Source organism: Arctopsyche grandis, chromosome 1, assembly GCF_051622035.1.
Source record: "Arctopsyche grandis isolate Sample6627 chromosome 1, ASM5162203v2, whole genome shotgun sequence".
NCBI classification, from domain to species: domain Eukaryota; kingdom Metazoa; phylum Arthropoda; class Insecta; order Trichoptera; family Hydropsychidae; genus Arctopsyche; species Arctopsyche grandis.
The window spans coordinates 3,500,771-3,514,531 of record NC_135355.1 but is presented as its reverse complement, the minus strand read 5'-3'; the positions used below and the strand labels follow the sequence as shown (position 1 = coordinate 3,514,531).

Below are 13,761 nucleotides of genomic sequence, written 5' to 3'. Positions count from 1 at the left end.
TTATATTGTCAAATAACCATAAACTTACACACATGATTGTCCGAGATGCGCGCTTGAAGTATATTCACTTGGGTACTCAAGCCTTACTGTCGTTATTGCGACAGACCTATTGGCCATTGGCCGGACATAATACTGTTAAAGGAGTAGTACATTCATGTGTCATTTGTTTCAGAAATAAACCATTGTCACACAATAGATTAATGGGATTACTCCCGCTTGAACGTACTACTGCAAATTTTCCTTTCAGTCATGTGGGGATAGACTTCGCAGGACCTTTTCCTGTGAAGAGTGGTTGCAATAAGAATTCTAAGATAATTAAGGGTTACGTTTGAGTCTTTGTGTGTTTTTCCAGCAAGGCAGTCCACTTGGAACTTGTCGGAGACTTAACGAGTTCAAATTTCTTAAATTGTTTAAGAAGATTCGTGGCCAGACGTGGCAGGCCCAATACGATATATTCCGACAATGCTACTAAATTTGTGGGTGCAAGTCGTGAACTCGTTAATTTAGTAAAATTAATTTATGAACGTCCTCATGAGGAGAAGCTACTACGGTATGTAGCCTCCGAAGGGATTCATTGGAAATTTAACCCGCCAAGGGCGCCTCACATGGGAGGGCTGTGGGAAGCAGCGGTTAAATCCATGAAAAATCATTTAAACAAGGTGTTAAAGGCCACCACCTTAAATTTCGAATCATTTTGTACAGTATTGACTCAAATAGAAGCTTGCATGAATTCCCGTCCTCTTAGTCCCATGTCATCGGATCCACTAGACCTTTTACCCCTCACACCTGGACATTTCTTAATTGGCAGATCCTTACTCGCTCTTCCAATGGAGGTTAAATATAACACTAATGTCCATGCCAATCTGCTTCAGATACAATTGACCACAGCAGCATTTTGGAAACGTTGGTCGGCGGAATATTTACATTCTTTGCAGTTACGACACAAATGGAAGAAGGACTCGAGCAACAATCTGAGTGTGGGTCAAATGGTCCTGTTAAAGGAAGAACATATGCTGCCAACCCGATGGATGGTCGAGTCACTAAATTGTATCCCGGACCAGATGGCAGAGTTCGAGTCGTCGACGTCTTTACTGCCAACGGAGAGTTTCGTCGGTCCAGTCATCTAGTGGCGCCATTGCCGATTCTACCACAGGGACCACTTGACAGGAACGAAGATCAGCAAGATGGAGGAGAAATAGCAGCTTCAATTCCGTCAACTTCGGTCGCTTAATTTAACCCGAAGATACTACCCCCAACGTATATTACTTATTAGATGTAATCATAAGTTTAAATCGTTCAATGTTAATAGTGGTACTCCGTAATTCACTTTAATTGTGTTGTGTGTATAATTTAAGCTATTTTCATTTTAACATTCGGCAGTATATATCTCCGAATTTAATCTAATCATTTTGTCTTTATAATATAAGACTTGTCTCATGTCATCACTCGACAGTATTATCTCCGAGTTTAAATTTTACTGTTCAAATTTGCCAGTTAAAGTTATATTCATGATCTTGTTAGCGTTAGTCTCCAAGCCAACTTAATGGAGCATCTTAAATTATTTCATGTCTACCTGCCGGTAGTTATCCGCAGGTCTTATGTATCTTTGTTATGAATACATAAGTTAACTCTTACTGTTTATATTATCTATGTGAATCATAGAATAAGTAAATACCATAGTACTGAACATTTCAATGTTTAACGTAGAGACATCTATAATCATAGCTCACCCTCATTTCCTGCTTGTAGGAATGAATGATTGACTTTCTAATGTACTTTTAATTCAGCAATGTTTGTGTTGCTTATTGATGAAATCAAGTTAACTTAGGAGCATTACACTCACTGGTTAATATTTAGAGAGCTGTAATAGTTTCAATATTGTATGATCTAAGTTAACATCAAGAGGAGGAATGCTTAAAATTTTAAATTATACAGTCCACTCTCTCTTCTTTAAAGTATACTTATCTTGTAATGCTTATTCACAGCTTCAAAAGAGATTTCAAAAATTTTAATGTAAATCAATATAACATTCACCAGAGGTATACCTTTAAGTTTTAGATATCATTGAACCAATAAATTGATTATATCCTCACATTGGATGAGGCAAAAGGTTTCATTACTCACCCTCTATTTAATTATTTTAAGAGCTATGATTTGTTGTAAACGATTCATCAGTGATGCGGTAACTCTGTAGAATAACTGTATTGTTCAACAGTTTTCCTATGTGGGACTATGTTCCGACTTTCATTACACACAGTTTCGTTAACTAATGTGTCGATTGGCGTCACTGATAAATCGTAGCCGAAGCGACTCAACCGCTCCGGTCAGGTAGCCAGCATTGGGACGGCGGACGAGGACGTTGTCTGTGTCTCGAACGCTTTGCTGATTCATATTCCACGTGTATAATTTTAAAATATCAATAAACTACATCTAAACCATTATCGAAGTCTTTTCCAGTTTTTTAATTCACTTACTATTATTTAAAAGATGAGGATGTAAAAAATAATAACATATCTACCGAACATTAGACAAGAATAATAAATACATACATATGTATGTACATATACTCAATAGCACGACTAAATTAAAAAGTGTCTCAAATATTTGATAATTTTGAAAAATTTCAAGCAAAGAATCCGCATTACATATATTTATGTACATTCATATTCATGACGATAAATTTTCTAGGTTTTGACTGTAAATCCTAACATTAACATATAAAGAGGTAGTAAATGCACGAAAAATGTTTGTAACACTTCCAATTCCAGTTTTTCGCAAACTATGTGAATAAATAATAATTAAAAATATAAACATCAGACATATAATTACAGTTGGGCTGAAAAGTTCGTAGGCTAGCATAGAAAAAATCTTTTTTTTGTTAGAATTTGGTTTTATTATTCAATATAGTTGCCTTCGAGGGCGATACAACGATTATAGCGGTCATACAATTTTTCGATACCATTTTTATAGTACTGTTGCGTAGGGGTGGGTGGAGGATCCAAGAAAAGGCCTTAGTCGTTTCACAGCATTTATTGATGATTAATGAGATACATGCACTGTCAGTGCTCAGTCCAGAATGACCTGATATCGCCTAAGTACCACCTTATAAGGGGTACATCTCTCAGGACGTCTAATCTGTTTACCTATTGTATAGTCACGTATTCGGATATGTATTCCCACGACATTCTGTCCCACGACATGGGTCAGTTCTGAGAAAGGACCAATAACAGCCAACTCGGCCGCCATTTTTTAGCCTACATGCACTTTGGGTCTAGATATAATCCTTGAAACCAATTATCACGGTCTCATGGCCTCGACGCCTTGACTTAATCCGATTGTCCTTAACCGGTGGCTCTTTACTACCCTCTTATTTTAGTATACGTAACAGTACGATTTGTCTTTAACCTCAAAATAGGCTTCAGTTTCAGCGATTACCTCTTCATCGGCGCAAAATTTCTGTCCAGCGAGCATCCACATGAGGTCTGAGAACAGGAAAAAGTCGCTGGGGGCCAGATCTGGAGAATACGATGGATGCAGAAGCAATTCAAAGCCCAATTCATGCAATTTTGTCACCGTTTTCATTGATTTGTAACACGGTGCGTTGTCTTGATGAAACGGCACTTTCTTCTTCTTCAAATGGGGCCGTTTTTCCGCGATTTCGTCATTCAAACTCTCCAATAACGCTACGTAATAGTCGCTGTTTATGGTTTTTCCCTTTTTAAGATAGTCGATGAATATTATACCATTGCAATATTTCGAATGCAATTGTTTATTTTTATTAAACATATGTATAAATTAATATATATATATATATATATATATATATATATATATATATATATATATATATATATATATATATTCGCCTGCCCTAGCCCCCCCCCCCCCTAAAACCAGCACTGATTGAGAACAGAATTTGGTAATAATAAAATGCATTTAAAAATCAAAAATCAAATCAATAAATTACCAGTAAATAAATTATTGTTAGTGTCATCTATATGACACAATATTAATTATTATGAAATAATTCCCTAGATGTCCTTATAAATGTTCACTAATGACATCTATGTAAAATTATATGTACAATTTAGTTATCAAATAAATTGAATAGACGCCATTGCAACTAATTCCGCAAACGACATTTATGTACAAATATATGTGTATAATAATTTGTCAAATTAGTTTTTACGTTATTTTTTTAAACTCAGACAATTCCAAAGATTTCTTTGTCTGAAAATCTTTGTATTTCTAGTAGCAAGGTGTTCAAAGTACGAAAATGTTGGTCAAAGCTTCCATTTTATTTATTTATTTATTTATTTTAAACAGACCATTGTGGCATAACAGGAATTCCTAAAGCGCCACAATGGTCAAAAAATATAACACAAAAAAGAAAAAAAACAAAATAACAATTAACATAAACATAAATACATCCATACATACATAAAAAATAGCATTTATAATAACAGATAAAGTAAAAATATCAAATAAAATATAGCATAAGGAATGCCTTGCACCTACAGCCAGTTTCAATAAATATGTAAGAAACAACTACAAATACAAAACATCCCTGTAAGGCCCAAATGGAAGAGAGTTAATCAAAATTTCACTCATAAATCACAATCAATCATAAAAACAATGATGAGCGCAGACTACCAGATAAATGGGTTAGAGTAATTTCCGACAATTTACGCTCACTAAGGTGGAAAATATCACATTCAGTCTCGGCAGCAACGATTTCATTAAGAAGTCGGATAGCTCTTGGAATAGGAGCCATTCGAAAAAGGACTGTGCGGGCAGGAGGTACAGCCAGCAAATGATGATGTCTACCACGCACATAGTGAATAGGGACATAAAGCCCCAACTGCTACAGCAACAACGGGCATGACGTATTACCACGTAAGAGCAGGAGAACGAAACGAATTAATGAGAAGTTTCTCCGAAGTTCAAGGGAATTATACCCAAGCATGCCCAAAAGGAAAGGAGTGGGGTAGAGATATGGGTAATACCCATATTCTTTCCTATATAGGAAACGAAGAAATGCTTTTTGCACTTTCTCAATCATCAGAGAGTAATTTGCAGGATTCCACACAATCGCATTATACTCTAGCTTACTTCTCACAAGCGAATTGAAAAGCAAGCGAGAAGACAAAGGATTGGAGAATAATCTTGCATATCTCTAAACAAATCCAAGTCGACGAAAGGAAACGTCAGCGACTTTTTTGATATGGTTGTGAAAGGTGAGCTGAGGATCAAAAGTGATACCCAAATCGACAATAGATTCCACACGCTTCAACAAGACGGATCTAATGGAATATCCGTGACAATAGAGTGAATGTGCACGTCCATAGCTCATAATTGCACATTTGTTTAAATTAAGTTCAAGGCCTAAACTAGAACTGAACTCCAAGACAGCGTTAATATCAGCTTGAAGGAGAGAGGCTTGCCTCTCATCCTTGACAGCAAAAAATAATTTAACGTCGTCAGCAAACAAGAGACATGATGCATTACATAAAACTCTAGGGAGGTTATTAATAAGAATTGTAAATAGTAATGGGCCTAAAGTGGACCCCTGAGTAACACCAGATCGAGTAAAAAATGAAGGAGATTCATAAAGACCATATCTAACAAATTGCTTCCTATCACTAAGATAAGAAGCAAAGAGTTTAAGAAGACGCGTTGAAAAACCCACTTCAGCTAACCTGATCAAAAGAGCGTCATTATTGACTTGATCAAAGGCTTTACGAAAGTCAAAGTAGGCTACATCAACTTGCTGACCAACGTCAACTTTAGACATGATCAAATGTGTGAAGCAGGCGAGATTAGTGGTAGTGGAACGACAGGGTGTAAAACCATGTTGCTCATCACACAATAATCTTTTAAACTGCGCAAGAATCAAACGGTGAAGGATGATGTCAAAAATTTTGGGAATAGCCGAGATAATAGCAATAGGTCTATAATTTTCAACCTCATTTTTAGAGCCACTCTTATGAATAGGAATGACTCTAGATAATTTCCATTTTTCAGGATAATTACCAGAAGCAAGAATAAGGTTAAAAATAAACTGAAGAGGCTCTAAAAGCGAATTACAGCATACCTTTAATACGTCAGGGGGCACACCGTCAGGCCCAACAGACCCCTTCAGCTTCATAATAGCCATCCTAACATATCCCAGCGATACCCGCGGAATGTCTATACCGACACCCTCAGTACCAATTTGTGAAGCCAAACTAGCATTAAGGGATGGTTTTCTCTGGTCAAAGACAGAGCTAAAAAATGAAGCAAAAGCATTGGCGATCTCAGGACCGTCAAAACTTTTATTACCAAATGAGAATGAATGCTCAAGACCATGTGAAATATGCTTACTCTTAATAAATCTGAAAAAGTGGTTAGGATTAACCGCAATAGCACTCTCCATCTCATTAAGATAGACAGTATATCGCTCACTCACACCACGTTTCACGATCTTCCTAAGAGTCCGGAATTTCTCATAGTCACAAAATGATTGGCTACGTTTCCATCTTCTATGAGACAACCATTTTGCACGAACATCAGCTATAAGTTTGCACCCAAACCACGGCGGAAATACCCGCCGATGTTGTTCCGAATTAGGATAACTGATGAACCGAGGAACATGACTGTCAAAAATATTATAAAGTGTATAATACAAATATTCAACAGCATCACCAGTATTCATGAGGTACATTTGGCGCCAGTCAATTGAACGAACCTCATTATAAACCAATTCAGAATCAACACGAGCAAAATTCCATCGCAGTGAGGAAACCCCAACCGATGAACAAGCTGAAGCAGCTCTCACAGAAGAAATAAACAAAAGCTCAATATGTAATGCATCATGATATAGGTCCTCAGGGATGATCGCAGTTCCTTTTGGGCATTGGATCATCGTTGCTGACACATTACATTCATTCACTAACATAATATCAAGCATACTTGGATTAATGGGTGAACCAATCTGTATTATGTCGCAATAGGAAATCACAAAATTAAATTTATTGCGGACATGAATATTAGCACTAGGTAGATTAAAATCACCCATTATTAACAATATATCACGTTCATTCATAAAATCACGCACATTCATCATATTCACAAACAATAACTCGTATACGTCCTCTTTCGCAGCAGGCGGAATGTAAACCACACATATAAACATTCTCAAAAATATAAAATCAACTCTCACCCATAAGTCCTCACCAGATAGAGTTTCAAAATCTGTCATCCGGACTGACCGAAACCAATCACGACAAGCAAATAATACACCACCACCACGTCGATCAACTCTATCGCGACGATGCACCCTCCAGGAAGAATCAAAAAGTTCAGCATCAAAAAATGATGAAGTCAACCATGTTTCCGTTAGTGCTACCATATCATCACAAATAGTAGAAACGGCTGAATTAAACGCAGCCAGCTTTGTCCTGAGACCTCGTACATTTTGGTAATAAATTACCAATTTTCGGTTTCCCAGTTTGGCGCGTGACTTTCCTTGAGACAAGAAATGGCAGTTTTGATTGAGCCAACGGAGACGAAACGGAAGAGGGAGCAGAAGAAGAAGCCAACACAGTCACAACAGCATCACGACTATCAGGACCATTTGAGCAGGCAGATGTAGGAGAAGAGGCAAATGTAGGAGAAGAGGCATACATAGACGTCACTGCGACCGTTTCCATAGAAGATTCACCAATACTTGCAGACGTAGTTTTAATATCAGGCTTCAAACATTTAGCAGCTCCCGAACAAACATCAGCAAATGAAACACTTGGGCGCAGCTCTAATGATGAAACAACGTCAGTGGCAGACATAGAAGTAGTATTAGTATTCGATTTTATATTCTTAATGCTCATTCCCCAATCTTTAAATCTACCAAAATGAACACCAGCAGGCCAAGAACCAGCAGAAAATAACAGGCCAGCGACAGAAGCAGGAACAGATACCTTAAAGGATGTATATGATCCTCGTGCATTAAGAGGGGAAACCACAATGCCATCCTTTAATCCACAGATGGCACTAACGTGAGTCAAAACCTCGTCACACGAAGTGTCCAACGAGAGCTTCCATATATGTATATTGACATTCCTTTTGACGGAAACAATAACTCCAGAAGCTGCTGTTCCCACCTCAAATTTACGTCTAAGTGGAGGTTGTTCAGCCGAAGGTCGGTCAGGTAATGCGGGTTGTCCAGGTTTTTCATGATTAATTCGCAGACCAGATTTACGTCTATTTCTTTTCTTTTTGCCCATCTTCACGGCTGCATCAGCAACGAGAGAAACAGAAGGAGAAGGCACAACACTTCTAATAAGTACAGGAGAATTCAAGCCTCGTATTAACTGCTCTAAGGATGAAAATCTTTTCTCAATACGATCAATTGCATTGACACATAGTTCACGCCACATTTTACAACAATCGCCCATTGTAAAAATTCAAATAAAAAAAATAACAAATGACAATTTTTTCTTATTCTTTCTTCTTTTGTTATTTTTTACCGTACTAAGTATATAATAATTTATCGATATATATTTTCAGAAATCAGTTTAACCACTGTATTTAAATCACAATTGCAAATTTTTTATCAAAAATGAAAGCAACACCAATAACACTACACACAATGCAAAAACACGACACTATTAATCGATAATATATTCGAAAAAAGCATCCGAATATCGGACAATCAAAACAACGAACCAGCTAGTTAGTATGCTACCTAGCAACGTAACAAACCATTTAACAAACATTTTAACAAACCATTTCGGTTAATGCCATCACTTTACGATACCCATTGCAGAAAGTGCTTTAAATACTGAAAGTGAGTGAATGTGTGTGCGTACATAATATTATATTATGAAACGCTCATATAATATTATGCTATGAAAATTTTTTACATACGTTTGTCATTTTTAAAAATTAATGTTTGATATAAAATTAAAATAATGGGCTCTCTTGAAAAGTCGTATATGCATATACATACATATTTAACACGTTAGGTTGAGAAGAAAATGATATTAAAAAATAAAATTTACTAAAAAAATTGAACCTCGTACCAGCTTATTGTATTAAAATAATAACGTTTATTTAGTCAATATATCTACATATGTATGATATTTTACACGTATCCAACAAGTACATATTATATTTGCAATCAAATTAAAATAACATTATAATATTAAAATATTCATTAAGCGGTTACATTGTTAATTTTTTTTAAGAATATTTTAATTTATAATGAATGATACCTCATCTATAGTCAGTAATGTGATAGCCGCTGAGTAGCATCTCAGATTTTTTTGGCAAAATGCAAACCACGACACTCAAAGATGCAAAGAATGCAATTGCCATTGTAATCTTCGTGAACTTGTTTCAAACATGTTATTCAGGAGATATCTATGGTAAAATAATTTATTTAGTATTTTAATTTATCAAAACACTATATTTGTTCACATGAAATATCGATACAAAAAGTGTAAAAATGTTAAATTAAATTATTTACAGAATTGGAATATAGTAAATTGCCAAAATTGTTCACATTGGATCCTTATGAAGAATGCTTTTTGGAACCAGGTGGATTATATTGTGTCGTTGACATCCAATTGCAAGCTCAGACAGTCAATGACATATGGTATCTCATAAAGGTATGGACATATACAATATCTCAATAGTAAGAACATCTTATCATCAAAATCATTGCAATGGTTCTCATATAAACCTATTTTATTTAAATATTTGAAGTTGTGGGAGGTAACAGATCTTAGAATTTCCTACAATATATTAACCACAATATTTTCCCTTATTTTAAGATTTTTTTATATACCTTAAATTTGCATTTAGCTTTATCAGTGCACATTGAAATGTACCTACATTTACTTTATCGCTTGTTATTGCTGAATATTCAATGGGACCTTTTTTATATTATCACAGTATGCCTATAACACATTATTTCCTTGGTTTTTGTCAGTGTTGTCATATACATAGCGTACGAAAATGTGATCTATTACAATATCTTCACTCGCTCTACTAATTCTTTAATTATCACAAGTTATTACGTTTTCATAGTAAGAATATCATATTTATCACCAACTGTTTTTTAGAACTATAGTTCGGAACCACTGGCTCACCTTAGGCACGATATACTTCATAAAGGCATTTGTGTAACTAAAAGATGCAATGTCTCCGAGGAGCATTCTAAGAATGTAACATATGATAAGAAAATAGTGGAAAGTTTTCTTACAAAATGTATGACTAGAGAACTAGAAGAAGCGTATCAACTGGAAGGAAATGTTTCTGTTCGATATTGTGAAGACAAAGTTTACTCGAGATCATTCAACATCTTTGATTGGGTTTACGTCGCTATCATTTTGGGTATAGTGATCATGAATGGTATCGGAACTGTTTATGACGTGTGGCGGAAAAAGCGGGAAATTAAATTAGGTAAGAATTTTTATTTCCGAATATTTGTTTGAAATTTTGCATATTTCTGTTATTTTTCACTTTTTCTTCTATTTTTTATTTTTTTAATTATTTCGAATACATATAAACAAACTCACATTCGAGTAAATAACGTTCCAAGCATGAACAATATTATCACCATAATCACACCGGTTGATTGATTACTCACCGGAGCGGAGTCTAATCAATCTTCACTAAAATTTTGTTGGTTGTATTTCGTTTTTTAGATATGAGTGTTTAAAAAAATACTTTTGGCTTTCGCAGTCCTTATCTAAAAATCTAGTATAACTGTGCAGAAAGTGAGAATCAGAATCAATAGTCAAATGTTATTTCTATTGATTGAGAAAATAAGTATAATTAAATATCTAGCGAATTCTAAAAGCAAAAGATATTTTTAAAACATTTTTTATCGAGCTATTGTGCTATTATTGGACTAGTTATATATGTATTTCACTACGTTTACAAAAGCTGTTTTCAATCTCTATTTTTTTTAAATTAATCTGATCGCACTAACTAAAGTGATAAAACATTTTAAATTCCAATACAAAATGTTCTAGGCAAGGGTACTCAAAACTCGGAAGTGAGCGAGTGAGATGGAGTGATGCGCTCTCCATTCATCATCTTACTCTTGCATCATGCATACGGTCACAAACAATCGCATTTTTACCAATTTTAAAATTATTTGCCGTTCGAGTTTAAAAAATAAAAATAAAATAAGCCTATGAAAAAATAAAAATAAAATGAAATATTTCGTAAAAAAACAATTTAAAATGAAAATATATTTTTTGCTTTTAAAATTCCCTAATTAGTATCACTAAAGTATTTAAAAACAACAAAAAATCGCAATTAACAAAAAAACACATTATTATTGATTTCAATACAAAATTGTGCATTCTTTAAAACGTGTATGTCTCAGAAACGAGAAGAAAGCAATGAAAATCATTGTTATATTTGAATTTGAATGGGTATAATTTATTAAATATTGAATAGTCTCCGTTCCATGTATTTTTTGTTGCTCAGTACTATTGATCAGTATCATCCGTATTAAAAATTGTATGTATTTAACACTAAAAATACTCTTACTGTTTCAGAAAACAGATTCCTTCTTTCATTTTCTATCATATCTAATTGGAGAAGAAATATGACTTTCGAAAGTATATCAAACAGAAAAAAAACCTTTAAGCCAATAGATGGACTACGCTTTTTCTTAATCTGTTGTCTTTTGTTTGTCCATTCACCAATTATATACGTCACGTCGTATATCGATAATGCTATAAAAATTGATTCGGTAAGAATTATTATGTATAAAACATCTTTTTATTTGGAATCCTAAAAACGTCAAGAGATTTGTCTCTTGTATAATAGAAGCCGTCAAAGCATTTCGCGCTATGAAAAGTGATGAAATCTGTTTCGAATTCAAAATGGCCTCAATTTTAGAATTAGATTAGATTATATTATTAATTAAACTATGTTTACCATGTCTAATGCCAAATTGAAAAATATATTTAAAAATGTATATAATCTATGTACAACTATAAGCATATGTGCCATCCCGTTATATTATATTTAATTATTTTTTAATATATTTTGTGACATGCCAGGTCACCCTAAAATAATAATAAAAAACTATTTTATTCAATAACTTGCTTTATTACCCGGCTTCGCTCGGTATTTGTAATATAAGCCGCTTAAACATGACTCATCTAATAGTAAACATTTCATTTAATTTATTTGAATAGTTTTAATTTATATTAATTTATTTTAATACTCATTTGTTTTTTTTTTATTAAATTGACTGTCACGAACAAACAAACATGCATATATTGTAAGTCTCTTATAAAAAATTATATGTACACCCCCGGGGTCTGCTCCGCCCTCGGCGTTTAACGCCCCCTAGGGCTCCGCTCTCAGCGTCTGCGCCCCCTTTGGCTCAGCCCTCGGCATCTGCGCCCCCTAGGGAGCGAAGCCCTAGGGCTTCGCTTTCGGCGCCCACACGGCGTTTGCGCCCCCTAGGGGGTGAAGACTTAGGGCTTCGCCCTCAGCGCCTACGCCCCCGGGAACTTCGAATCCTTTGAATCGGAAAAAAGCGAATTATTTGTTCGATGACGTCAGAACAATAGACTGTCGATTATTAATTAAATTGACGAAAAATACATAGGTACATACAAACATACATATGTACATACATACGAACATACTTTAGTGTTTTATATGTAAGATAATAACTTTAATTAAATATAATAAAGTTTAAATATAATAATTTTTTTAATTTTCAGATTCGAGGAATGGAAGGTACGATTAACATAACCTTGCTCATTCAGTTTTTTTTCTGTATGTCGAGTTTTTTGTTGGCTTATAACTTTCTCACTGGCGTTGAAAAAAATCAAATAAAAAGTATTTGGACATATTTTAGATTGGTACTAGAACGATGGTTACGGTAATTACTTATATTATTTTTATTTATATATACGATTAAAAAAAAACAATTGCATTCGAAATGTTTCGAACCAAATTTGGTTTAAAAAATTAGTTTGTTATGTTTGACAGATTGACTCCAGTGTATGCAGTGGTTCTCGGGTTTTTGTGTACTCTGTATGATTACATGGGATCTGGACCATTATGGCAAGACAATATAGTAATCGAAGCAGACGCGTGTCGACAATTATGGTGGACACATTTTATCTACATAAATAATTATTTGGACGTACCCACAGCCTGCTACGACATAACTTGGTAATCTATACCTTTCAAAATTTTATGACATATTCCGCGTTGACACGATTCGAGTAGTTTGGATGAGTGACTTGAACGTCACTCGCAGCATAACAATAACGCTATTGTTTTTTTATTATCATCTTTAAAAATAAAGGTACATACGTATACAAAAATACTTATTTTATACAATTCAATGTAATTTTTCAGGTATTTAGCAGCTGATATGCAATTATTCTGCTATGGAACGTTAGTAATGATGATTATATGGAAATTTCCATCATTATCTCGTTACGTTTTTGGATTATTAATGATCATTGCAATTATCGTTCCTGGTCTTCAAACGTATATTTTCAATTATTACCCAATAATTCCACCATACTCTGAGTAAGTTTGCATTATTTATTACTTTCATACATTTCTAATGGTAATTCTAATTGAAATGTATCGATCACTGTCAATATAAGGATAAACTATTGCCTAAATAACTCCACGGGGTGTGTTTTGCTATATATTTGACGTGCCAGGGCCGGTTCAATGGTGCAGCAGACTATGCACGTGCCTAGGAGTGCCATAGACAAGGGGCGC

General features: G+C 34.6%; 1 protein-coding gene across 1 annotated transcript; it reads left to right on the top strand.

Moving 5' to 3' along the window:
• Positions 1-9,310: 9,310 nt before the first annotated feature.
• Positions 9,311-13,564, top strand: LOC143913086 (uncharacterized). Its single transcript, XM_077432675.1, has 6 exons — positions 9,311-9,404; positions 9,508-9,647; positions 10,104-10,443; positions 12,738-12,753; positions 13,009-13,194; positions 13,384-13,564. The coding sequence occupies exons 1-6, from the start codon at positions 9,311-9,313 to the stop codon at positions 13,562-13,564; spliced, it is 957 nt and encodes a 318-aa protein (XP_077288801.1).
• The last annotated feature ends 197 nt before the right edge of the window (positions 13,565-13,761 follow it).